Genomic DNA, 27,111 nt, shown 5'->3' on the forward strand with positions numbered 1-27,111 from the left:
ATATTTATTCAAAGAAGTACACCTATGCAATATAGCTTTATTTGGTTTTAAATGTGGACAAACTAGGATTAAAACCAATCCCATATCCCTAAAACATTCAAGTGGGGAGAAAAATTGTTACGCTTTTATTTTAATATCTGTGCCATTTATTTGTTGTTGTTATCTTGTCGCGTGTTAAATAATTTCCTGCTTCTCCTAGCCGGATCCGCACTATGTATTAATGTATGTATGTATATATAGCCATGGTCTATATTGTGTAATTATGTTGTTTTTGTATTTTTTTTACTTGTAACTAATGTAAGACTACACATGAATTAGGACAGTTTTGAACTTAGAGATGAGTTGATAAAAAGTATAATCTTATGCGCTCGGTTATGGGTAATCGGTAATGGTAATTAGATAGGATATAAACCACAATTGTAACTTTAGTTCAAAAGGAAATGCCGACGCGGTCGACGAATTACCTACGATTAAATTAAAGAGTGTATTAATCAATTTCGTACACCTTGTCCGGCTCGAAACCAGGAGCAGCAGCAGCAGCGGGTTGTGCGGGCATTGAACCAGCCGCCCCGGGCGGACCGCCGCCACCACTGCCCTGATTGTAGCCAGCCGCATTGGGATTCTGGTTGGCGTAGAGCAGCGGATTCATGTACATCCCGCTGGGATGGACAATGTGCGAGTGCAGGCTAAGCAGATCCTTGTACATCGTCGGATCGCCGTTGTTCATCTCGTTGTACAGCTGCTGCAGATAGGTGGGCACCAGCTGAATGACCTGGTTTTGACTGAGCTCCGGATGATCCTGCGATATCTTCATGTTGAGCAGCTGCAGCAGAATGTCCGAGCGGAAGCCGAAGATCTTGTTGGACGTCACACTGCCGGAGGCATTGCCAAATTGTCCCATCACCTGGTTGCCAAAGGCATTCCTATCGTAGCTCATGTACTGCGATGCCTGAACGGTTCGCGTCTTTTCCGCCTCATATTCTGCCCAGGCGGATTTGCGCTCCTCCTCGGTGAGATTCTCGTGCTCCTCCTGTTCCAGCAGCGAGTCATGCTCGTGATACTTGAAGATCAGCTTGTCGTGCTCGGTGAGAATCTCGGCGAAGAGCCGATCCTTCGGCAGCAGCGGCATCTCGCGTTCGCTACTGGGTTGCAGTTCGTACGAGTAGAGTTCCATTAGGTCCGTCTGGTTGTAGTGCCGCGAGATCTGCTGCTCATCAATCACCCGCTTGGCCGTCGCCTGCTTGGCCACCTGCCGTTCGTAGACCTTCTGCTCCATGGTGCCCATGGCAATCAGCCGGTAGATGTAGCAAGGTTTAATCTGCCCGAAGCGATACACGCGGAATATGCTCTGCGTATCGTGCGAGGGATTCCAGGAGACATCGAAGATGACCACACGATTGGCGGCAACCAGATTGATGCCCAGGCCGCCGGCACGCGTCGAAATGAGAAAGAGGCGGGCCCGCAAATTGGTCACGTTGTTGAACTGCTTGCACATCGCCTCGCGCTGCTCCACGCTGCAGCTGCCGTCCAGCCGGAAGTAGTCCTTCCCGTTCGTCCAGCAGCCCTTGAAGTCGCCCACATCGCCTGCGGGGAAAAAAGCAAGAATTAGCAAAAATAATAAAGATTTTTCTTATTATACCCTTGCAGAGGGTATACTGATTTCAGTCAGAAGTTTGCAACGCAGCGAAGGAGACGTTTTTGACCTCATAAAGTATATATATTCTTGTCCGTCCGTCTGTCCGTATGTTTCTACGCAAACTAGTCTCTTAGTTTTAGAGCTATCAGGATGAAATTTTCCCAAAGGTCTTCTTTCTATTGCAGGTAGTATATAAGTCGGAGGCGACCGGATCGGACAACTATATCTTATAGCTCCCATAGGAAGGATCGGAAAAAAAACGTTAAAAAATTCTAGCTTCGGTATTTTTTAAAATATTAACTTCTACTCTTGGAAATATTATTTTTTAAATATTTCTGAATTTCGAATAAAATTTAAAAAAAAATCGGAACACTATATCGTATAGCTGCCATAGGAACGGTCGAAAAATTAAATGGAAATTGATAGGAAAAAAATTCTATCTTTGTTGATTTTTATTACATTCTCTTCACTGGAATATGACTATTTTTTAATATTTCCGAATTTCAATTTTTAATTTTAAAAAGGTACTATATCATATAGCTGCCAAAGGAACGAGCGAAAAATTAATGTGAAACAATAGTAAATTTAACATTTTTGCGATTTGTAAATGAATAGGAATGATCTGCAAGGGTATATATTCTGGTTTTAACTTACCTTCGAACTCGTAGTTCTTGGTATTGCTGTCCACCAGCGACAGGAAGTGCTCGATGACGTCGAGCGATTGCAGGGACTGCGAGAAGACGAGCAGCTTGTCCCCGATGGCCTCGCACTGCTGCAGTAGCCGCAGAAGGATGAGCAGCTTGGGGGAATGGTGCACGTTGTTCAGCTCTCGATCCTCGACGAATGGCTTCCACCATTCGGAAGGATCGTCCTTTTGGACACTGGCTCCTCCAGGCAAACCGCTCAGCAGCTCTAGATCCGAATCGCTATCGTTGTTCCCGGCACGATTGCCATTGCGAGTCTTGCGCTTTTTCACCTTTCCCGAACTGGCCGCCAAACCCGACATGCTGGCATCCGACTTGAAGGACTCACAGCTGTCCGAGGAATTGGAGGCAGCCTCCTCCTCGTCGGTCTCGTCGCAAATGAAGCCCTCGATGTCGGAGTCATCGTTGCTCAGTAGCCTTTTTGCAATCACGTTATCGCTGTTCACCCGCAGGTTCATCGGATGCGTCCAGATGCGTCGCAGGTCCTGAAAGTCCTGGAACAGCCGCGCCCCTTTGCCGACGACATCCGAGCCGCTCTGTTCCCGATGGGTGGTCATGTAGTAGCCGTACAGCTTCTGCTGCAACTCCGAGAGCGTCGTGTAGACCACGTACTCGTGTTTGGGCGGCAAATAGGGAGCGAGGACGGAGTAATCCCGCCGCTGGATGCAGCCCTCGAGCAGCTTGTGCAGAATGTGCGAGCGGTGCTTCATTAGACGCAGATCCCGCTCCGTGGAGTCCGTGTACTGACCGTTGGTGATGGGATTGACGAAGCGGTTCATGTACTCCTTGTATGTGCCCAGCAGATTCGGCTTGACGAACTGAATCATGCAGTAATCTGGGGGAGGAAGGGTGATTATTAACTTGATTAGGTATATAAATAAGAGTTTTTAACGTGGGATTGCTATTTTCTGAAGATTATAACAAAAGCAATCTTAAATCTTAAGGGAGCCATACAAATAACCCTCGCTTTTTTGTTATTAAACATTCAGAATAATAAGTAGTGGCGCAAAATCAGTGTTCGAAATGTTAAAAACATGTAAAATTGTATTTTGCAGTGTGAACAAAGTTTTTGACATTTGTGTCAAAAATAAAAGAATAAAAATGTGAAAAATAAATGTTAACAAACACAATGTGCCATTAACACGACGTGTTTTTTACACACTGTGTTTTTAACACAAATGAAAATTAAATTTTATGGACATTAACGAATCAAAGGGAAATGAAGAATCAATATTGGGCCAAGATATCCCAATTGTTATTTTTAACCGTTTCAAAGCATATATGATGTTTTTCAACTACAGAAAACCTTGAATTTTTTGGTTCAACATATATTTCTGACGTTTTAATGTCAAAAACTCATTGTGTTAAAAACACGTCGCGTAAAAAACACGTCGCGTAAAAAACACGTCGTGTAAGTAACACAAATAAACTTTGAGTGGTATTTTTGTTTCTAAAATATGTAAGCTACAATTTTTTACACACATGTAAATAACTTTTTTTTAACACAAGTTTTTAACAGAGTGTGTTATTTTCCGAACCCTGCGCAAAACTTACATTCTCTGAGATTATTTTGAAGTGGTGTGCCGGTGAGGACAATCCTTCGTTTGGTGCGCATCCTTGTGACCGCCTTGCTAATCGAGGTCTTCTCGTTCTTGAGCAGATGTCCCTCGTCGCAGACGACCAAATCCGGACCCGGATCGACCAGAGCCTGGAAGAGCTGCTCGCGCTGCTTCTTGCGCAGACCCTTGGCCTTCTCGTTGGCCAGGATGCGGTACATGTCGTAGCCGAGGATGCAGACGCCGCCCTCGTTAAACCATTCGTTGAGCTTAAAGATGCGCGTCGGCTTGTCCTTGTAGCGCGAAATGTCGTAGACCTCGATGTCGTTGCGATTGGCGAACTTCATCCAGCTGGTGAACTCGCGCGCCCAGTTGTTCACCGTGCTAAGGGGTGAAATTACAAGGACTCTATCCACTCCAGTGCGTCTGGTGTTCACGAGGAGGGTGTGGGATAAGGTCACCACCTGCAGCGTCTTGCCCAGACCCATGCAATGGGCCAGGATGCAGCCGGAGCCGGGCTTCTCCTGGCTCTCCTGCAGCGTCTCGAAGCAGGCGTCCCACATGAACTTCACGCCGGCCACCTGATGCGGCTTCAGCTTCTTCAGCAGCCCCTTGTCCACCTGCAGCAGGGCCTTCTTCGAATCCTCATCGAAATCCAGCACCAGTTCGCTAATCTCCACGCTCTCGGACTTCACGAAGATGCGATTGTACAGCTTCTGCCGGTCCTCGATGCGCTTCCTTCGGTCATCCTCCTCCTTGGCCGCCTCCTTGGTCGTCAGATCCAAGTCCTTGGTCTTGATAATCTTCCGGATGTGCTTGCGCTTGTTCTTCGCCTTGTCGTCATCACCGTCGCCATCGCTTTCTCCGCTGGAATTCTTCTTGATCCGCTTGCGACCCTTTTTCTTCGGCTGCTTCTCATCCGGCTCAAAGTCGGAGGAGCCCTTTTCGGAGTCGCTCTTCTTCCGGCGCCTCTTCCGCTGCGGTATCACCTCGCTGTCGCTGCTGTTGGCCGCCTGATCCTCCTCCGCCTCCTCCTCCCCGGAGGAGTACTTTATATCCTCCACCTCCTCTTCCCCTGCTACTCCAGGCACCTCATACTCCGAGTCCGGCTCACTTTCGCTCTTGGAACGCCGCTGGCGGCTCTTCTTCGATGTGGTGGCCGCCTCCTCTGAGTCCGTGCTCATCTTCCCGGGATTCTGGGCGGGATTTGGCAGGCTGACGCGCTTCAAGCGCACCACACAGCGCTTGGGCTTGGCTTCCGGGGATTTCTGGGGTTTCTCCTGCTGTTTTTTAGGTTCTTCCTTGAGGGGATTAACCAGCTCCTCCTCCTCGCTGTCGCTTAGTTCTATGATAGCTGCGCTCCTTTTGCGCGGCGGCAAAGGGGATTTGTTCCTCGCCTTTGGAGGCAACACCACCTCGCTGTCGCTGGAGGATTCCACCAGGGAAATCTTCTTCCGGCGGGTATTCTTCTTGGGACTGGCCAGCAGCTTCTCGAGCGGCACAATGCGTATTTTGCAGACCTCGGACGACTGCTCCTCTTCCTCTTCTTCGGCTGAACTATTGGCTACTGCCTGATCGGAATCGGAATCACTGGAGGAGCTGGAACTGCTGACCTTTCTGGACGCCCTGACATTGCCATGCGATGATCTGCTTTTCGGCTTCCGTTTCGAGGATGAAGATCCGGTTGAGGTTTCGATTTCGATTTCGTTTTCCGAAACGGAGGAGCAGTTGGAGTCGTCTGTGGTCAAAGGTGTTGCGGCATCTGTGTGACGGGCGTTGGGGTTTTTCTTTCCCATAGGTAACCGGCTGATTGTCCGCCCAGCACGTTAAAGATCTGCAAGAAAAGAGGATTTACTGGTTTTTTTCTCAGTTTTTCTTTGGACACCCTACAAAAAAGTTTTTTATTTTTTTTATTGTCAGCATTTGCCGCGCGTTCTTCGCTTCGCCAAGTCTTCTTCTTTCCCCCTATTGCTCTTCCTCTTTCCGCTCTCTTCGCCTTTTTTTTGCAATCTGCGTCTGTCTCTTTTTTTTGTGTGGCGTCGGCACTACTTGTACATCTATTATTTATCCGAAAAGCCCTCTTTTTACTGGCTAAAAGGGTCTTGAGACTACTTTGATTTGCTGCTTTTACCTTCTACTGGCCGCTTGGACGCCTCATTGCAGCCTGCCACTCGAATTGAACTCCTTTTCGCGACCCTTTAATTGTTATTTTTCAGCGCAAAGCCGCCGCAATTGCTAGTGGTATACTTAAACAGTGTTGCCAGACGGAAATGTTGTTTTGCTCCTAAAAAATCTCAAACTGTCGATATTTTCACCCTAAAAAATCCAGCGAACTCTTAGAGGAAACTCTTAATACTTTGCGAAACTCTTACGCTCGCTCTTCCGTTACGTTTTGATTTCCAGTGGAAAAAGATTGAAAAACTCAACCGATCTGAGTACCTTTAGATTGGAAAAATCTGTGTATTCTGTATATATCTGTATTTTTTAATATTTTACTGATTTTTCCAAACATTTATGTAATACAATTTCCGAAAAAAAACCCCTAAACTTTCCTCTAAAAATGTCTTCCCCCTAAAAATCCCCGTAGAAAGTCTAAAAACCCCTAAAATTAGGGGGAAACCCCTTGAATCAGGGAACAAACCTATTCCGGCGTTGCCACTGCGTTGGGGGTGTACCGTTATCGGGCGGTCGACTTCTGCGATACCATCCGGTTATTAAAATCAAAACAATTTTTTTTATTTAATCAAGAGCTAGAACTAGACACCTATAATACTACCAGTTAATAAAGACTTTTATTTTGATTGGCCTGCTGGGATTTCGATTTGTTACATTTTCAAAAAATTGTTAGTTTCGGTAACTACGGTTCAAAATTTATAATTTGGTTCAATTTAAATATCTTTAAAAAATAGTTATACAAATTAACAACATCGTAAGACAAGATTGAATGGAATTAAGTTTCGATTTATCTACTATTTTTTATTTTAAATAATGTATTCAAAATTATAATGAACAAAATGTGAAATATTGGTAAATTTAATCATTCCGTAAAAGAAGGACTAAAATATATAAAAATCGGAAAAAATAAATAAAAATTCCCTATAACGATAGTATCGGTCCCAACGATGAGGTTATAGTTCTCCCACCTCTAACTACACAGCTGTTTTAATTGCGCGCCGGCAAAAAGCCAACGAAAATAAGAATTTAGGCACTTTACCAACCGCTTATTATCTTATTATGAACGATATCAAGCGACTCAAGGATCAGCAGCGCGAAAAGCACCCAGGATTCGATGGTTATATCGACTGCATGACCCGCTCCCTTTTCACAGGCCTCGCCACATTTTGTTTAAGTGAGTTCTCTATTATAGGTTTCTTTATAATTGCATAATAATTACACAAATTACAGGTTTTTCCGGCACCTATTTCGCCCAGAAGATCGTACAATCGCGCATTCGTTATCCTGTAAAGTACAATATACTGGTCTCCTCGCTGGTGGCCACTGGGGTATCCTATCAAACGACATCGTCGCGCACCAAATCCTGTCAAGCGGCGTGGATGGCCTTTGAGGAAAAGCATTCCGTACTCAACGAGAAAACCTTTTAGTTCAAGTTATTAGTAAATCCTCTAGTTAGCCTAAGTAATGTCTGCTCTACGGATATTCAGCCGTTTAACCAGGAGTCTTCCACTCCGACCGCTGGCAGGGATTTCCCTGCGCTATAAGTACACCCAACATCAAGGAGTTAAGGGAATTCGCAACCGAAAAAGCTTCTTTGAGGCCCAGATGCAGGCCACCGGTCAGGATAATGAGGATTTGGAGCAGGAGGAGCGGACAACTGGCAGCGATTTAGCAGACATGCGGTTCCTAGATGATAGGTGGGTTCAGAATATTGAAGAAATTATTAAATTTTTCGGCTATTTTCCATGTTTTGATATGGTTTCTATTAATATTAGCTGGTTATACATATAATAGTAGAATTTTATAACCTTTGTTAATGGTTCTCCCAATAAGTTAATTTAATTAATTAATCTTTTATTTAATTTCAGAGCCTAGTAATACATATAATAATAGAATTTTATAGCCTTTGTTAATGGTTTTCCCAATAATAAGTAGATTTATTGATTCATTAATCTTTTATTTAATTTCCGAGCCTAGTAAGACATATTATAATAGAATTGTATAACCTTTGTTGTTGGTTCTCCCAATAATAAGTAGATTTAATTGATTAATTAATCTTTTACTTAATTTCAGAGCCTACGACGAGGTGGCCGGAGGCGCCATGCGCATCATCCGCGACATAGCCAGCTCCCAGCAAGTCCTAATCCTCCAGCCGTACGTAAAGTGGGCCGCCAAACGGCAGAGCACACCCGTGGATGTTCGGCCAGAGGATCAACTGGCGGAGGCCTCTGCTTTGATTCACTCGCTGCCCAATTGGCAGGTGGCTAGGGCGCTCAAAGTTCCACTGGAAAGTCTCGAGAAGAAGACACTCTTTGGCAGCGGCAAGCTAGTGGACCTGAAAGAGCTGGTCGCCGAACTGCGGCAGGAACGGCAACTCACCTGCCTGTTTGTCAGCAAGGGCACGCTGTCCTTTGCCCAGAAACGCTTCCTGGAGGCGGAGTTCCGGCTGCCGGTGATGGATCGCTACTCCGTGGTGATACAGATCCTAAGGCTACATGCCACCAGCGCGGAGGCAAAGCTGCAGGTGGGTTTTACCATTAAATAAGCAATACTAAATATCAATATATTTATTTTTAAACATATTTCTTAGGTAGCCATGGCTGAGCTGCCCTACATTTGGGCCCAGGCCAAGGATGCGAGTGTCACGCAGACGCGTCGCCAGGGCTACGCTTTGAGTGACCTGCAGAAGGAGATTCTGCGCACCAGGGAGCGCAAATTGCGAGCGGAATTGGATCGGGTGCGTCGACAGAGGCAGTTGCTCCGTCAAAAGCGAAAGCAGCAAAATTATCCCATTGTGGCCGTCGTTGGTTACACAAATGCCGGCAAGACCTCCTTGATCAAGGCTCTCACCGTGGAGGATGCTCTGCAGCCGAGGAATCAGTTGTTCGCCACCCTCGATGTGACTGCTCATGCGGGCTGCTTGCCCTGCAATCTGCAGGTGATCTACATGGACACCGTGGGCTTCATGTCCGATTTGCCCACGGGACTTTTTGAGTGCTTCGTGGCCACTTTGGAGGATGCCATGCTGGCGGTGAGTGAAGGGGGTTGTTAATAATATTTACTAGGGCTCGGAAAATAACACACTCTGTAAAAAAACTTGGGTTATTAACATGTTTAATGTCAAAGTGTTAAGTTCAAAAAAAGTTATTGACATGTGTGCAAAAAATTGTAACTTACTTATGTTAGAAACATAAAAAACTCACACAGTTTATTTGTGTTATTTACGCGTCGAGTTATTTACACGTCGTGTTATTAACACGACGTGATTTTTACGCAACGTGTTTTTGACATTAAAATGTCAAATTCATATATGCTTTGAAACGCTTAAAAATAACAATTAAGATATTTTGGTCCAATATTGATTCTTCATTTTCCTTTCGATTCGTTAATATGCATAAAATGTAATTTTCCTTTGTGTTAAAAACACAGTGTGTAAAAAACAGGTCGTGTTAATAACACATTGTGTAAAAAACAATTATTTTTCACATTGTAACACTTTTGCTCACACTGTAAAATACAATTTTACATGGTTTTAACATGTGCGTTAAATTCCGAACCCTGGAATTTAGAAAAGTTTTTTAATAATATTTTCTCTACTCACAGGATGTAATTGTGCTCGTTCAGGACCTCTCCCATCCCTGCCATGCCGCTCAACGCAATCATGTGGAGGCCACGCTGCGTTCTTTGGCCTTCAATGTGGCTGGTGGAGATTCTACGGCCAGTCAATTGCCGCCCATCATAAATGTGTACAACAAATGTGATTTGGTAACCGCGGAAACAAAGTCATCTTCTGATCCTGTTCACCACATATCAGCGCGAGCACAAACTGGTTTAGAACCCCTGCTAGATGACATCGAACAACAGATACTGATCGCCACCGGGCGAAGAAAGCTGCAAATGAGAGTGCCCAGCGGTGGACCCGAAATGGCCTGGCTGTATAAAAACTCAGCTGTGGTAGAAACCATAGCGGATGAGGAGAATCCCGAGCGGTTGATGATGCACGTGGTCATTAGCCAACGCACCCTGGATCAATTCAAACGACAGTTTTGCCAGTGACCCCAAAAGTCTGCAATTTAAAGTCTCGTGAATCAAGTTTCTGAGGCGCAACTGGCACCGACTACATTTGTTTTATTATTGCTCTCGTTTTCTGTTGGTTTATTAAATAGCGCGTGTAATTAGGATTGGTGTTGTTTTCTTGTTTTAAATTCTTTATAAATATAAAAGTATCTACCACAAAAATAAAACGAAATAATCTCTAAAAATATCATTAAACAGAATATTTGTATTGCACTTTGCTGACATTTTTGTGCTGTGGTTTCTTTTAGGAGTTATTGGATTGAACCAAATCAACCGTTTTAATTTATACCTAGGGGCAAGTTTTGTGGCTTGCCTTTTTTTAAACTTTATTGTGTGGTGCTGACTTTGTATTGGCACAATAGAATATTTAAAAATAATCCATGGCTTGTGAATATAACCAACTTAAGATTATAAAATGAAACAAACTTAACACCAGCTTAAATTAACTAAAACGTATACGAATAAAACACCTTAAAAAATAAAAAATGCATCCTTCACTCTCTTGAAAAAAATGAATAAGTTTAAATGATTTTTTTCTAATCATGTGAATTGTAATGAACATTTTTAAAAAAGAGCTAATCTAATTGAGCTTTAAAATAATCTTGAAAGTGTGCATTTGTATGTCGTTTTGTATTTTGTTGGGCAACATTTCTATGATTTCCTCGGCTAAAAATATAAGGAATATATATTTCGATGGGATCTACCATTACCGGTTCATATATACAAAAATGTTTGATCAAAATTCGATTTCAGTTTTGGCGGTTTTGTGAATTTCATTTGTTTCTATGGCAAACTGGACATAAAATTTCAGTTTCTAAGATTACAGATATTCTAAGCACTTGGACACACGCACACTCTAGGATGGATCGATTTTTCCTTTGTCAATATTATAAGAAAATAATATTTTAAAAATATTAAACTACACTGAATATTGTGTAATTTTAATTTTATATAAATGGGAATCATGTGAAATTTAAAATATAAATGGGGAATGCAAAATAATACCAATATAGGTTAAAAATTATTGAAAACCTAATAAAAATTAATTATTAAGTAAAATATTTTAAAGCGTAGTTTCTTGAGTGCTATTTTTTGATTTTTGTTTCAGAATTTCTTGGCACTCCTAAAATCGACCCATCCTAAACAGACACCACCTAAATCTACGTGAATGAGTGGGAGGATACAATGACCCAGTGGAGCAGCTGCCAAAGCGGCGCCATCACCACGATGAAAAATAGAATGCAGATGATGCGACAATTCTTGAGCAGGCCGACAACAAACTGGATGAACTGCATGAGCAATGAAATGCTAATTGTACTACACTGTTTGGGACTTGATTCCGCATTGGGATTTGGTTCGGTTTCCGCATCCCTAGACGTCGTCGCCTCCCCCGTCGGCCGCTTGCCATTTGCCAGTTATAACTTGGCTATGTGGAACTGGGCCTGCTGGTTGGCCGCCGTCGAGTATTGAGCGAATGGCATTAGTTGGCAGTACTCGAGGAGCTGGGTTTCCAGTTCCCTCAGGCACTTTCCTGGCGTCCCGGCGATCTTCATCTGTCCCGAGTCCCTGCACTTCACAATATAGCCTCGCTGGATCAAAGCGTAAATGGCTATATTCAGATTGTCCAGGGCCAGACAATAGGGATGCACATGGGAGGCGGAGCCACCGGGTTGCTGGAGAAGCTGCTCCACATGCTGCTGGACGCGTACCAGAAGATCCTTGTTGCTGAACTCCAGTTCCAAAGGGATCTGTGGGAAAAAAATGTATTTTAGAGATTTATTTATATATTTACTATAGAGCCCTGCATGAATGGATTCAATGTATTATTTTGAATTTTTTGTTTTATATGAATGAATTTATTAGAATTCTGAGTTTAATAGAATTGAATAAATTTGAATTTTTAGTTTAATAGAATTGAATTAATTAAAATATTGAGTTTAATAGAGTTGAATTAATAAAAATTTTGAAGTTTAATAGAATTGAATGAATGAATGGCATGAATTCCGAAAGAATTCAAACGACAATCTCTTTAGAAGAAGAAAGGGCCATACTTTTGTGATTAAATCTGCCTGAATTTTAGTTACTATGCAGTTAACATTGATTTGTTAATTCAAAATTCATAAAAATTATTCACTCATTCATTCAATTCGAAATGAATTAGAAAAACATTCAATTTCACATAGAATTGAATTAAACAAATCAGAAATTTCATGGCATACTATATAAAAAAATAAATATTGAATGATTCACGCAGGGGTCTAATTTATTAATTTATTTACCACCCACCTTTCTTAACGTGACCACCAGTTGGTAATAGAGGCAGAGGAAAGGCGCCAGGGCGGCTAGGATGACATGCGAACACTCATTATCCTGCACCTTGATCCGTCCGCTCTGCTCCAACTCCACCACCCGTTCGTCCAGGAGCAGCTGCAGATGTGTCTCAAACTCGGCTGCCTCGCGATTCGATTCAATGATGAACTCGTGCTGGAACAGGGCATCCATGCTGGTCACATGCGCATGCAGGGCACTCAAACTGGCCTCGTAAGAGATGTCAGTTGATTGCCTTTCCTGATTCCTTTGCTCCTTTAGCGCCGCGAGGAGCAGATAGGCGGGTCTGGCCAGCCAGAACATGCAGGGATTAATGTAGAGCTGAAGGGCGAGCATCGGAACAGCCACTGCCATGGTTTGTGGACAGAGGGCATGTGCCTTCAGGCGTTTCACATCGATGCGTTCCGCCAATTGCTTGGCTGCCATTGGTGTAAATTGCAGTCGGGCGCTGGCGAAATTCAAAATATTTGCATGTATCTCCACGGCATCGATTATATCCGCTTTTATACTACTCGGTGAAGTGCTACAATGGGCTCCCAGCTGCTCGAAGATCCGCTTGAGATGCAGAACACCACGGGACAGCTCATCGATATTCACACTCTTCTGCGCATACAATTGACTGGCATAGTAGAGGCTCAGCAGATTGAAGGTGGTGATGACGATGCGTCGCTGCTGCTGGTAGATAATCTCATTGGCCAGCTGCTTGACCAGCTCCACCTCCTGGCGATTGAGCTTCTGCAGGCTACCACCAACTCCTGCTCGCTGCATCCGCTGTCCACTGTCGTGTCCAAAGAATTCCTTAACTGAGATAGGTTCGCCAAAGTCCAGGAACATCTTGCCGAAGCGCTCGTCGATGATTTTCAGGGCCTTGAAGAAACCCTTCGTCGACTCCTTGGGTTTGGGCACTCCCAGCAGCTCGTAGACAAACAGTTGCTCCTCGAGGACTCGTTCGTAGGCCACACTCACTGGCACAATCATCACATCCGGGACTTCGCCAGTGAAATAAGGTAGCAGGGCCATCGAAAGGAGTCCTATTTTGGGCACCAGTGCTTTGAAATTCCTCGAGCGAGTGCCCTCGATAAAGAACTCCACACCGATGTGGTAATTGGCCACCAGTGCGTACATGTACTCCCGGAAAATGTCCCAGTAGAGCTCGTCGTTGGAGAAGCTGCGCCGCATGAAGAAGGCTCCAGTCTTCCGCAGCATTGTGCCCATTCCAAACATCGAGTGGAAATCTGAAAAATATTTATTGATATTATTAGTTATACCCCTTAATATTTATAAGAAATATAGAATTTTAACACCTTTAATTAGCGGCCCAAAAATCTACTCACAAGTTGACATCTTAATTCGTTAATTCGTACTAATTGAATAGCAAACATATTTAAAATGTAGCATGTCATTAGCGTTAAATATTTTCCACTTTGTAAAACGTTAATAAGATATTGACAATGTGTTAAACGAAAGGCAAGCCCATTAATATTCATAGCAAATTTTCCGCTAGATAAGTTTTTATAGTTTTCGGAAAATGAAAATAAAAATTATACTAAGCATTGAGTAATCTTGTTTTCAGGAAATTATTTGAAAAGCTTCGAAATTTATTTGTTTATATGATCTATAAAAAAATGGCAGCTTGCTCAATAACCCGTCTGTAGAAAAACCATTAAAACTTAAGGAAAGCTATCCGAAGATCCAAAGATCTCTATAAAGACTAGTATCTCATATTTCTAATGAGTTTTTGGAATTTTCATTTTAATTTTCCGAAAATGAAAATAAAAATGTTAAACTAAGCAGTGAGTAATCTTGTTTTCAGGAAATTATTTGCAAAGCTTTGAAATATATTTGTTTATATGATCTATAAAAAAAATGTCAGCTGAAAAACCAATCATACTGTAGAAACCATTAAAACTTAAAGAAAATTATCCCACATTCGGAACTTTGATCTCTGTAAAGACAAGTATCTCACATTTTTAATGAGATATGACATTAAAAATCCCCAAAAACCTACCCATTCCGGCTGCTATTCCTGGTATCTCGATGTCGTAGTAGTAGCAGATGTAGGACATCAGGATAAAGTCCATGTAGCTGCGATGACTTGGGAGATAGAGGACCGGGCACTTGCCCATATCCTTGCGCACATTGGCCATGCTGGCCGAATTGACGTAGAATCCATCGCAGATCCGCTTCCCGATCGCCGTGATGGCTATTCCACACCATCGGATAATGGCCATATTCCTCTCGAGACCGATTTCATCGATGATCGCCTTGGCCTGCCGCTCCAGCTGCTTCACCGGCTGTCCCGATTCCTTGGCATAGTGTTCTAGGATGGATCGCAACTTATCGCTTCTCAGCACATGCTGCTTGAGTTTCTGCGGATTGAGATACTTTTCGAACTCGTAGGCCACCTGCGGATTGAACTCCCTGGTCATGGAGGCCTCATTTCCCGGCGCTATGATGTTCTTGAAGTTCCTCATGTAATCAGCGGCACTGGGAAGTGACTTCTTCTCCTCCTGATCACTGGATTCAGTAGCTCCTACTCCTCCTCCTCCTCCGCCGGTTACCGTGACTGGATTCCTCTCCATCGCGCTGCGTTTCACCTGTGAATGTGGAAAGCAACGTGCGTCGCGTGGTTGAGAATCTCTGGAGGTATGTGGCTAACTAAAAATAAAAGGAAAACAGCGTCGAGTGCGGTGCTATTTGACGAATCAACTGTCAAGCAGTCGGCCCCACTTAACAGACATGACACACCGACACACTGCCATAAACTCGCTGTTTGCTAAGATATCGTCGGCACTCGGAGAAAATATTTACCAAGAAGGGTCGTTGAAAAGAGGATTCTGCGGTTTAATAAAAATTTTTTTAAAAAGATTTATGGATATATTTTGTTCAAAAGAAAAATTTAAATATTTAATAACCGACTTTTTATTTCCCTATTTGGAAATAATGCTCCTTATAAACTATTGTTTGAAAACCACTTTTCAGTTGGATTTTTATAAAAGAAGTTGCCTATAAATTTGATGATAAGAAAGAATTTTGAAATTTATTTTAATTTTAAAAAAGGGTTCTGTTAAGTTGATTTTTTTTTTGATGGTTTAAAATATACATATGAGTTAGTATAGCATACTATAGATTTTTTCAAGTGCTCAGCTATCCCAAAGGTTTATTATCTGACAGATTCAAAGCTGTTGAGGTAATCAACGGCGAGAGACGATTGCGTGTTAAAGGTGAACGTGTGTTTACCCTTAAATTCAGCCTTAAATCGCCTAAAACCTCGCTTGAGATAAGAGTTTGAAATCATCCTACAACACTACAGCTTCAAATTACTAAATTCTCAAGGTATTGGGTTAGCATTAAGTGGTAGGAATTATACCTAATTTAAAACGTTGCAATAAAGAGATATTTAAGGTTATGAAGGGGTTTTAAATTACTTTTCTGCTATCTTTAAAGTATAGGTATTACCTACCAGACACATGTTAATTGATATTAATGTGGTTACCCATTTTTTATTTAGCATTTTTTTCTGTTAAATATGGCTATTATATACGAATTAAATTAATTTATATTATAAAAGTAGGTTACTGAAAAAATTTGTTTTTATTAAATTGAATCGTAAAATATTGTGAAGAATTTTGACTTTTTAAACTTTTTTTATCATATTGTTATTAATAAAGCCACTGTGACATCTCGAATACATTTCATAACGATTGCTGACCTATCTCAAATTGGAAATTGAATCAGACACGCGTGAAATTTGTTCGTGTCACGACACGTTCGCATTTCTGATGATAACGTCACTCATCAGGTGAGTTAACAACACCTGGGCGGGAATAAAAAACTAAAAACAATTGGCTGGGCCATAAATCCATAAAAACACACCCTCTCTAATCGAGTGCAAAAGATAATGCCAAGAAATAATCGGGGCGAAATCCATATACATATTTGGCCTGGCAACTGGGCTTAACAATTAATAAGAAATGATTTTCGATTGAAAATTAACAGTTGTGCTGGCTCCCAGGCAAACAAACAGACACTCCACATTTTTACAGGTAGCATTTAACACTTCGTTTTGCCGTCTTAACCGGTAATTGCAATTTAACACGGGTTGTAAATGGGTTTTTGTTTGGTTTTCCGTATAAATACGCCTGCGAGTGCAACGAATATCGCATATTTACTTGGTAAATGCACTTGTTTTTCGCAAACTTTCTATTTATAAGCCAATTCGGGTATCAAAAGCATGCTGACTAATTTGTTACGTATGTGACACACTATCGAATAATCAAATTTTCGGCCCAGATAAGGGACTTTTTCACTACCAAAGTCAATTAAAAAATGATTCACTATGGTGATAAGGGCCGTTAGTTTGATTAGGGGGTTTTTTATCGGGGTGATCGAACTGCCGAACTGCAGGGTATCAGATATTCGTTATACCGGTCAACGTACTGGGATTAAAAATTCGATATGAGCTCCCCAGGCAGGAATTTGATTAGCCTCTTTTTTCGCACTGCACGTGGCCTCCGCTTCTAATGCATTTAATTCACAATTCGCAACTTATTTCGGATCTCTCTGACCGACTTTTTATGTTTTTTTTCTGCGCGGCAGCGGAGGCGGCTGTTTTGTTTTGTTGACGCAAAAAACATCTGCAGCAGCTGCGAATCGATATTTGACGGTTTGACGGTCGAGTGAGTGTAGGGCACCTCTGCACGGTGCGACCGCAGCATTGGGGGCATTCCCCGCACAGCTGTTCATGCGCGGTGGTGGTTTATTGAGGAAATAATAGGGGTATTCCTATAACTCCACATTTGTATTTTATATTTTGTAGTTTTTGGATATAATAATAGGCTAGTTTGTTTCCATAAAAATGTGAGCTTGTAAGTATTGGAGGTAAAATTATTCATTTTTAGTTTACATTATTTTTACGAATTTTAAAAATAATATATTTCATAAAACTCTATAAAATTTAAATAAATATTTTTGGCCATTAAACTACCATTTTACGCTATATACTAGCTTTAAAACTTCATTTAAAAAGATTTCTGAGATTAAAATCTGTACTTTTATTGTTCAAGTATAAGGATTTTACAAGAATTTATTTTAAGATTTTTCTAAAAAAGGTTGTCATACGTAAAAATTACTTAAATCGATTAAATAAACAATAAACCATTCAAATCGATTTGTTAGCAACAAATAAACTTGAAATGTACATATACATTTTTAGAGAGCTATTAAATGGCTCAAAACTATTTTAAATATTTAAATCAGTATCTTCTATTAGCAAATTTATTGTAAAAACATTGGGAAATGATTATTTGGACGGGAAAACTAGATACAAAATAAAAAAAAAATATAAAATAAAAAAATCCAAAAAATAAGCGATAATGCCCACAGTACTTGGGTACCGAAACTGGTTTGTGGAAAGCTTTTCTCGCCTTATCGGGTGGCAACGTCTCGTCTTGGGTTTATCGCAACCTCAGTGGTCTTTGGTTTTAGTTTGCATTTGCATTGCGCAAAGTGCAAATCTCATCAGAAAAAGAGCCAACGGTGCGGAGTCATCATGTCGTTTTGGAGCCACGTACTGGATGCCCTGCTGGCACTGGTCCACATCCTGAGCGACCGCCTGCTGGAGTTCGTTTTGGGCTGGTATCTGGGTGAGCACAAGCGAGTTCCGGGTCCACCGAGCCTCGAACAGCAGCAGCTGCTGACCAAAAGCGCCGTGGAGTTGGCCCAACAGATCAGGGAACGCAAGCTGCGGAGTTACGACATCGTGAAGGCGTACTGCGAACGGATAGAGAGTGTTAATAGGGATCTAAATGCCATTGTGGATGGTCCCTTTCCGGAGGCACTGGATCAGGCACGCGAAATCGACAGGAGGTTGGCTAAGAAGGAGTACAGCGATGAGGATTTCCGGCGGCAGCCCTTCCTGGGTGTTCCTTTCTCCACCAAGGATAGTACTGCCGTAGCCGGGAAGCTCCATACCTTGGGTTTGCTATCCCGAAAGGAGGAACGTTCCTCCACCGATGCCGAATGCGTTCGCCTGATGAAGGAGAGCGGCGCCATTATCATTGCCACCTCCAATGTTCCAGAGGTCAACAAGTGGATTGAGTCGAGGAATATGCTGATTGGTTGCACCAACAATCCCTATGATCTCCGTCGCTCTGTGGGAGGTTCTTCTGGCGGAGAAGCAGCTCTAATCGCCGCCTGCTGTACGGGCTTCGGTCTGGGAACCGACATTGGTGGCTCCATCCGCATTCCCGCCTTCAATTGCGGCGTCTTTGGGCACAAACCCACTTCGGGAGCGGTGAATATGGCGGGCTGCACCTTTAGAACGGGCAAGGAGAAGGAAACAATGGTGTGTGCCGGTCCCATGAGTCGATCTGCTCGAGATCTCCTGCCCATGATGCAGGTTCTGGTGGAACCCTCACTCAAATCGAAGCTAAAACTGGACGAGCAGGTGGATTTGAAGCGGCTGCGTTACTTTTATGTTTCCTCCAATGGCATGGCTCAGTGTAATCCTATCAATCGGGAAACCGAGAGAGTTATGTACAAGATACGAAAACATTTCGAGGGGCTGAGCGGTAAGGATGTTCGCCATGCCAATATACCCAATACTAAGATGACCGGAAAGATGTGGCGCTATTGGATGACCCAGGAGCCGGCCAACTTTAATCTGCTGCTGGGCAACGGAGCCGAACTCAATCCTTTCGTAGAGCTCTTCAAGAAGATCCTGGGGCAAAGTGACTACAGTATGGCTGCTATTTATGGCCTGATCGATAGCGTTCTGCCCAAGGAGAAGGAGAAACTGATGAGGGAGGCCACGGCGAAGTGCAGGAAATCTGTACAGGATTTACTAGGCGACGATGGGGTACTGTTCTTCCACAGCTCGCCGAGAACAGCACCGTTCCACTTCTATCCGCTGGTCAAGTTCAATGATTTCGCCTACTTCAGCCTGTTCAATGTGCTCCATTTGCCGGCCACTCAGGTCCCGATGGGTCTGGATTCGAAGGGGATGCCTTTGGGCATCCAAGTGGTGGCCAATCCGAACAACGATCGTCTTTGCCTGGCGGTCGCCGAGGAACTGGAGAAGACCTTCGGTGGATGGGTGCCGCCGTTTCCCCTGAAACAATAGATGTTTTATTGTGTATTTGATCAAATAATTGTTAAACTATGTACTTTAGGTGTCGGTAACGCTGGAGACTGTCGCTTGTGGCCTTTGTTACAGGAATTTAATAAAACTTACATTCTTTGTATGGGGTCTAGTATTTTTTATTTATTTGTTTTTAAAAAGTAATTCAAATAATCCGATAATAACAGATCTATTTTGAACAATAACAAACATCAGCTGTGTGTTGATCTGGCAACGCTGTGAAAATGTACAGCGTTGCCTAACAGATTAATTATATTTAAATTATGCCGCCAAAAAGAAGGAAACAAATTACAAATTATATAGATACTAGTAGCACTTGCTATGTATATCTTGGAGAACATCTATGGTTCGACGCAGAGCATTTTACTCCCAAGATTATGTAGTGAAATATATAAATATACACTCAGAATTGAGTTACATACTTTTTATTTATTATCTCCAACCATTAAATGTTTTTCAATCAACTTGCGATTCTATACATTAAAAAACATGAAAGATTATTAAAGAGTAAACACGTTAGACATCCAGTGAGTTGATAAGGATATATCTCTTAAGATTGATGACGTGGAGCCGTTGTTTGACCATGCTTAATATTATAGTCACGGTGCCAAGATTTGAAGATGGGATTCTCAGGTGAGGGATTGCTGATTTTCGACATGTCAAATTGTTGTGGCGCGGTAAAGGATTTCCCCAGAAACAGCAGGAAAATTAGTCCAATGATCCAAAACTTCGACGCGTTCATTGTGAGCGAAAGAAACAAATTAAATTGCCTTGCATTTGGTATGGTGAATATATATAAGAAAGTTCTCTTGTTTATGGATTTTTGGACACCTGTTGCCAATAAAGAAAACCATATGCTCTTCGGGTATCAGTGTTGGTTAGGTACTTAATTAATGTACCTATTTAAGGTGAAAGGTACTACATTTTTGTAGTCCTTAGGTAGATAACCATATTAATTGTTAACTTGTTATTTATCACTCATGTATTGTTACCAAAAAAAGGGCATTTGTAAATAAGAATCACTTTTTGTATATAATTTGAATTCAATTTGTTTTATACATAATTAATAGGAGAATTTCATTGACCTTTGTTGCCTTGTAAACTGGAACTATAAGATTAATTTAGAAGTGTTCCAAAAACTTGGGCGCGGAAGAACAGTATAAAATATCGCCTAACCCCGCCGGGGAGGAGATGTTTGGGTTCTCTTATTCCCAAATGGATCAAATCCATATCCATTAATGCCGAAAGACATGTGGAAGGTGGCATTTTCAGGTGAAGAATTAGGAATTTTCGACACGTCAAAAAATTGTGGCACGGTGAAGGATTGTCCCAGAAACAGAAGGAAAACTAGTCCAATGATCCACAATTTCGGTACGATCATTCTGAGCGAAAGAAACCAACTGAATTGCTCCGCTTTTTGAATATGGTGATTTACATAAAATGGTGTGGCGCCTGTTTCCAATAAAGAAAAGAGCATCAGTGTTGGTTAGGTACTAGTTTCACGTACCTATATAAGATAAAATGTACAACATTTTAGCAGTATTTAAATTGATGGTTATACTTCATATTTATCCCTCATTTAATGTAACAAAATCAGTGTTAATTTTTTTGTGTATTTTATTTGTATTTTTTAAAAATTTGATTTTTACTTAAATATTAAATTTTTTAAACAAGTTTGTATTAAACATTGATTTAATTTGTTGTACAGTATGTTGATAAGGGCATTTGCAGCGACGACCTTTGTGGTATTTTTAAGATTTATTTGCTACCGGACCTTGTTTTGCATTTAGTAGTGCCACAAAATCAGTTTAATATATCACTCAACCAGCACGTGGGGCCGATGTTTGTGTCTTTATGTGCCATTTTTTGTATATAGGGCTAAAAGCAGCATGAGCAGTTGCATTCTCCTGAGATAAATCAAATTCCGACTCGTCTAGCTCCTGTGGCATCGTGAAGGATTGCACCAGAAACAGCAGAAAAAATAGCCACGAGATCAATAATTTCGAAGCGATCATTCTGAACGAAAGAAACAAACTAAATTGTAAAATTATATACAAAGTTTTCATTGGCTAGCATCTCAGAGAAAACGAAAAGATCCATAAGACAGTTTCCCCAACGACCGGATGTTCTACATATGTTGTGGGACAGATGTTGTTTCAATAAAAAAAAAATAAGATTCTCTTCGAATATTAGTGTTGCCAAGGTACTTATTTCTAGTACCTAGATTAACGTTAGCCAGAATTTATAATTGTTACATAAGTATTATTATTTAAGTTGAAAAAAAATTGTGGTCCATAATTTAAATTATATTACTATTTAAGATTAAGATTATTAAGATTAAGATTAAAAATTTCGTATAGTCGATAAATGGACAATTTTCAGCTTCGACTTTTGTTATTTTGTAAAGGAGAGATAAACATTTAAACGAGAAGTGTTTGGCTTTAAATTTTTTTGAATATATTTTAAATATTTGCAATCTAATGTTTTTATTTTTGTCTGATCTAAATAAATTTCACATACAAAACCCATTTTACTTTTTTTCCTCGACTAAATAGTTTCGATTTGTACTGCAATATTAATCGTTATCAGCTTGCTCTAAATAAATTAAATATTACCCATAAAATTAGCTGCTGAACTTTGGTCGAACTCGTTTTGCACTCAGAAGTAATAAACAATGGGTTTTTACACAACCAGAACTTATTTATTTTTATAATTTTTTAATTTATTTATTTTTAAATTAAATATTTAGAGTCAAAAATAAAATATCTATAGTCTCCATAAAATATAAATATTTTTTTTCGAATTGTGTCATCCTTTGTTTGTTGACCATCTGGGATTAACTGAATAGCGAACTCCAAGGGCGGTCCTGTATTCCATTGCATCCTCCGTTGAATTACTGATATCCGTCTGGATCGTGGAGGATTGTCCCTCAATAATTTCCAGTAGCATCAGGAATATAATTCCCAGTGCGAAGAATCTCGACGCGAGCATTTTCAGCGATTAGAGCTAACTGAACTATTCGATTAAAGCGTGTTGATGGTTAAGAAAATGATAATGCTCTCATAATTATATATTGCTATATATTTGTATTCTCCCTGTGGTCTTGTTAGTATGTATATTTATTAGATTACAGCCCACAGACTATTTTAAAATGAAACAAAGTAAAAGTAAGTACATTAAATAAAATAAAATAATATATTACTTCGGTGAATAGCTACTTATTTTCAACAATAATATGTTATTGTATATAAATATAAATATATTAAATATTAAATTAAATTTTCTCTCATATATATATTTTTTTTTATTTCATATTACACTTTCGAATTTACCTTTAAATATAATAGTTTTTCGTTGAAATAACACAAAAACTTGTTAGTTACTATTATGAAGAAAGTGTTTAATGTTTTAGGGCTAGTACTTAACCCAACAAAAAGTCGTCCAAAACAAAAGAAATTCATATGAAACAAATTTTTTCACGTTGGCTAGCCCTAAATATACGAAAAATCGCCATGGAAAATATTTTTTAGGGTTACTTTTTCCAAAAAGACCAATTTGCTCTGTTTTTAGGGCGAAATTATATGACGCAATAAATGGATGCATACATGTAAAACATGTTATGTACATGTGTGTGTAGTTGACAGGTCAAAAAGTGAGTAAGAATGGGTAGCCCAGCGGTCTAAGCACTCGCACTTTCAGCTTTGCTGTTTGAAAATACAGGTCGTGGGTTCGATTCCTGTGTGAGTCAACACTGTTTATTTTTTTTTATTACAGTTTTTATTACTAATTAAGTTTTTTCGTCCGCATTTTAAATTTAAAGTAGTCTTAAAAACCTAAATACATATGGAAATTCTGAGTTTAAAGACTAATTTATTTTAAGCATGCGAGAAAACGGCCCGAAGTATCCCAGTCACCAGCAAAAAAATACAATTTTTTGTTTGTATAACTTAGACCGCAAGAAAATAAGATGTGTACAGTGTTTGTACGTTGCATACCGCGATGGGACTGTGGTGTAGCGCTAGAGCGTTAGACTCCAACTCGAGAGGCCGTGGGTTCGAACCCTCGTAGTGACACCTAATGTTTTTCTCAAGTAAGTTGTTTTTTCTCCTTATATATATCTCCTTAATTCGATTACAAAGATAATTTTTCAGTTATAACCGGCGGTTATACAAGTCTGCTGCCTCCTGCCCTCAACAGCATCGTCCGGTATAGCGACAATTCAACAAACAAATTATCTGAAACGATGTTCGTGTGTGTGTGTGTGTATGTGTTGAGTCCAGTTCCCAGGAAATATCCACGACCCCCCCCATCATTGAAAAATTAATTGATTTTTTTTTCCTTTTTTTTGGTTTTATTTTTATGGCGATTCGCCCTAGATTTGTTGCCTAGTCACCATTGACCCCCGTTTTAGGGCGATTTTCCCTGTTTTTAGGGCGATTTTACCGGAAAATTTCTATGAGTGTAGCCCTTAATGTGGAATCTGCACAAGAGAAATCCAAAAAGAGTTTTTAGCACAAAGCCTAGTACTCACCTCAATCAAAGAGGCAACGAAACAAAAATTCCTATACAAAATTGACAGCTGAAAAATTTAACGACAAAAATATTTTTACACCTTTTTAACAAGTAAGGAAATTAACTTCGGCGCGCTGAAGTTTGAATACCCTTGCAGTTAAAATACATACTTACTTATATACTTCTATATGTATGTCATCCATAATTGCTAATCGAACATCAGTTACTCTTCTCCTCAAAAAAACCAACTGGTAGAATCCTTGAGTTTTTTATTAAATTTTTATTATCAACATTCTTTTTATATTGCTTGCGTGGCTTCTGTCGCTTTATTTACTTTCCTCCTCTGCGAAATGGCGATCTAGTAGCACTAGTAGTAATAGTAGTGGAAGTAGTACCCGCCAGTAACGCCTCAATTGGCGCTCTGCTTTCATAATTATTCGGTGGCTGTGGTTTGGATGGTTTGCCCCAAATTGGTCCCAGGAACAGCAGGAAAACGATCCACAGAGTGACAAAAGAAGACGCGTGCATTCTGAGCAGCTTGCCAAATGTTTCTGAAAACTGCTTAATTGATCTCAAAGCTACAAAAATTCAAAGAGTCATTATCAAGTTCAAAGAAACACATTAGAAAAGAGCAATACACTATCTTGCGGATGACACATTTCACTCGAGTTAAAATAGAGAGAACGCTATAGAGAACGCTACTTTACGAGTAGCGGGTATATATATATATAAATCTCTTATTTTTAAAAATTAAATCTTTTTCAAAATACTTGCTTCTTTGCATTTCCATTTACAATTTCAGAGATCTCGGTGTTTAGTGTCTTCATTGTGGTACTTACTTTTCGCCGAATCAAATAAGTAAAATAATAAAAAAAACTCAGTTGAATGCTTTAGTAAAAAACTTGACTTTTTATTGTATGCGTATTTTTAAGTTTTTTCTTGTTTTCTCGCTACCCTCCTCCTGGAAATGGTGGCTGTGAAAATGACGACCCACTGGGGGGTTCGTTATGGTCGGTCATTTTGGTGGAATGGGGCAACGATTTCACATTGATGGGGTCCTCAGTTGTGGCGATGATCATTGTCGGGCCGAACTTTGGTGGTCTTATGGTGGACTTGCCCAAAATTGGTCCCAGGAACAGCAGGAATACGACCCAAAGATTAACGAAGAAAGACGCGTGCATTTTGAGCAACTTGCTAAAAGCTTCTGAAATGTATTATTTAAAAGTCTACCACTACAAAAATACATAAGTGTTATCATCAAACCAGAAGACACAATTAGAAAGAGAGCAGCCATACACTACCCGGCGGATTCCGAATTTCACTTGAGAAATAAGTCATTGAGTTTAATATTTTAGGTACAAAATCTGTAGCGATATCTGTCGAATCATAGAATTTTAGTTTATTTTTTTATAAACGTAATTATGTTCTTGCCCTCGCTGGTTTTGGTCCTCCCCCAAATGGTGATTTAGTAGTAGGAGCAGGAGTAGTCGTAGTAGTAGTGGTACCGCCTGTTATAGACCCACTAGGTGGTTCGAAATCCTTTTTCCCTAATGTCGATTGGGGCTGTAATGCGGATGGTTGGCCCCAAATTGGTCCCAGGAACAGCAGGAATACAATCCAAAGAGTGACGAAAGAAGACGCGTGCATTTTGAGCAACTAACTAGATGTCTCTGACAATGAATTATTTGAAAGTCAGCTTAAAACAATTCGAAACTACAAAAATACAAAACTCATCCAGCAATTCAGAAAAAATACATTACTCTCTTGCGTTATCTGCGAATTCTCAATTTCACTTGACTAAAAATGTTTCAGATCTTTTGAGCTAATTTTAATCTTTAAAAAAAATGAGTGAGCTTAGCATTTTGGCTATTGATTAGAAATGGGGAAACATCTCTCGCCAAGCCGAAGCAGTTTGGGACCTTTAAACTTTGTTGGGCTGCAGAGATAAATGGTTTTGGTGTCAGGAAACACTTAACCCAAAACTTCCTGTAGCCAGGTAGATTAGTTGGGGGTTCGAAGATGTCGCGCTGTCAACAATTAATTTGTCCTCGCACACGGACACACGCACATTGACAACTTTGTGGAGTCCCTTTTCTTGGAGTTGCAAGGGGGACATGTGCATTCAACCCCATTCTCCAACTCTTCTTTGATATATGGGCTCTTGGCCAGGGGTGCATTCCCATTGACCAAAAGTTTGCATCGCATAAGAGAGATATCCGACTGTATAAGTATTTTAGATCATTTTTTATAGCTTTAAGTTTTAATGAACTTTGACAAATTTTACAAGAAATTATTTTAAAGTAGACAAGTTACCATTAAAAAATAAAATAAAGTTCAAATAATATAGGAATTTCATTTAGAATTGATTCTAGTATTTTGTAATATTGTGAAAAAGCTTTTTAAATGAACTTTGTTAAAATTTAATTTATAAATATTAATACAAATATTTTACCAATTTATTTTGGATTAATTCTATAAACTTTAAAAAATATCATCAGAGAATAATTGTCTTTTGAATTCTATTAACGATTTATTAAAGTGTTTTAAAAGTTTAACATCCTTGATTTCTTTAAAGAAATATAAGTTTACAACAAACACAGATAAATCAGCTTCATATAATTATATTTTTTTAATAATCACTATGGACGGCAGTCCATGTAGTGACGAAGCGCACCAGGAGAGTGTGCGAATTACTATATAAGCTATTAAATTCTGATCCATTTAGTATTGGACTTTACTAAAATATTATAAAATTCCTTAAGTATCAATAAAGTTATTATAATATTAGAGCGTAAGTCTATCTGGCACTCCACTAAGAACTCTTCGAGGGTATCCTCATCTTGATTATCCAAAGGCATCCTTGTTGGCCATAAATTTTGTTCAACACGAAGGTGACTTTTCACCCTGTCTCGTCTGGTTGGCTTTGTCTCATTTACCTTTCCTTCCGGTTTCGCTGACCAAGCGGCAAATATGCCTTAATAT

General features: G+C 40.3%; 5 protein-coding genes across 7 annotated transcripts; 3 read left to right on the top strand and 2 right to left on the bottom strand.

The window, feature by feature from the left end:
• Window positions 1–248: 248 nt before the first annotated feature.
• XNP (ATRX chromatin remodeler XNP) lies at window positions 249–6,671 on the bottom strand. 3 transcript variants are annotated; one of them, XM_070217632.1, is made up of 4 exons: window positions 6,538–6,671; window positions 3,895–5,730; window positions 2,291–3,175; window positions 249–1,584 (listed from the first exon to the last, which is right to left on the bottom strand). In XM_070217632.1, the coding sequence occupies exons 2-4, from the start codon at window positions 5,690–5,692 to the stop codon at window positions 488–490; spliced, it is 3,780 nt and encodes a 1,259-aa protein (XP_070073733.1). In that variant the 5' UTR covers window positions 5,693–5,730; window positions 6,538–6,671; the 3' UTR covers window positions 249–487. The 3 variants fall into 3 exon arrangements, with proteins under 3 accessions (XP_070073733.1, XP_016997313.2, XP_016997314.2); XM_017141824.3 differs by lacking the exon at window positions 6,538–6,671 and adding an exon at window positions 6,028–6,175; XM_017141825.3 differs by lacking the exon at window positions 6,538–6,671 and adding an exon at window positions 5,787–5,959.
• A 339-nt stretch (window positions 6,672–7,010) lies between these two features.
• Window positions 7,011–7,498, top strand: LOC108057528 (transmembrane protein 141). Its single transcript, XM_017141809.3, has 2 exons — window positions 7,011–7,245; window positions 7,302–7,498. The coding sequence occupies exons 1-2, from the start codon at window positions 7,131–7,133 to the stop codon at window positions 7,496–7,498; spliced, it is 312 nt and encodes a 103-aa protein (XP_016997298.1). The 5' UTR covers window positions 7,011–7,130.
• A 37-nt stretch (window positions 7,499–7,535) lies between these two features.
• On the top strand, window positions 7,536–10,370 carry LOC108057526 (putative GTP-binding protein 6). The gene is made up of 4 exons (XM_017141808.2): window positions 7,536–7,768; window positions 8,145–8,595; window positions 8,662–9,102; window positions 9,675–10,370. The coding sequence occupies exons 1-4, from the start codon at window positions 7,536–7,538 to the stop codon at window positions 10,125–10,127; spliced, it is 1,578 nt and encodes a 525-aa protein (XP_016997297.2). The 3' UTR covers window positions 10,128–10,370.
• Gnpat (dihydroxyacetone phosphate acyltransferase) lies at window positions 10,160–15,804 on the bottom strand. The gene is made up of 4 exons (XM_044395594.2): window positions 15,649–15,804; window positions 14,485–15,073; window positions 12,435–13,711; window positions 10,160–11,896 (listed from the first exon to the last, which is right to left on the bottom strand). The coding sequence occupies exons 1-4, from the start codon at window positions 15,772–15,774 to the stop codon at window positions 11,564–11,566; spliced, it is 2,325 nt and encodes a 774-aa protein (XP_044251529.2). The 5' UTR covers window positions 15,775–15,804; the 3' UTR covers window positions 10,160–11,563.
• A 2,128-nt stretch (window positions 15,805–17,932) lies between these two features.
• On the top strand, window positions 17,933–19,720 carry LOC108057525 (fatty-acid amide hydrolase 2). The gene has a single exon (XM_017141806.3). It carries the CDS (start codon window positions 18,028–18,030, stop codon window positions 19,597–19,599), a length of 1,572 nt encoding a protein of 523 aa, XP_016997295.2. The 5' UTR covers window positions 17,933–18,027; the 3' UTR covers window positions 19,600–19,720.
• The last annotated feature ends 7,391 nt before the right edge of the window (window positions 19,721–27,111 follow it).

This window comes from Drosophila takahashii, chromosome 3R (genome assembly GCF_030179915.1).
Source record: "Drosophila takahashii strain IR98-3 E-12201 chromosome 3R, DtakHiC1v2, whole genome shotgun sequence".
NCBI lineage: Eukaryota > Metazoa > Arthropoda > Insecta > Diptera > Drosophilidae > Drosophila > Drosophila takahashii.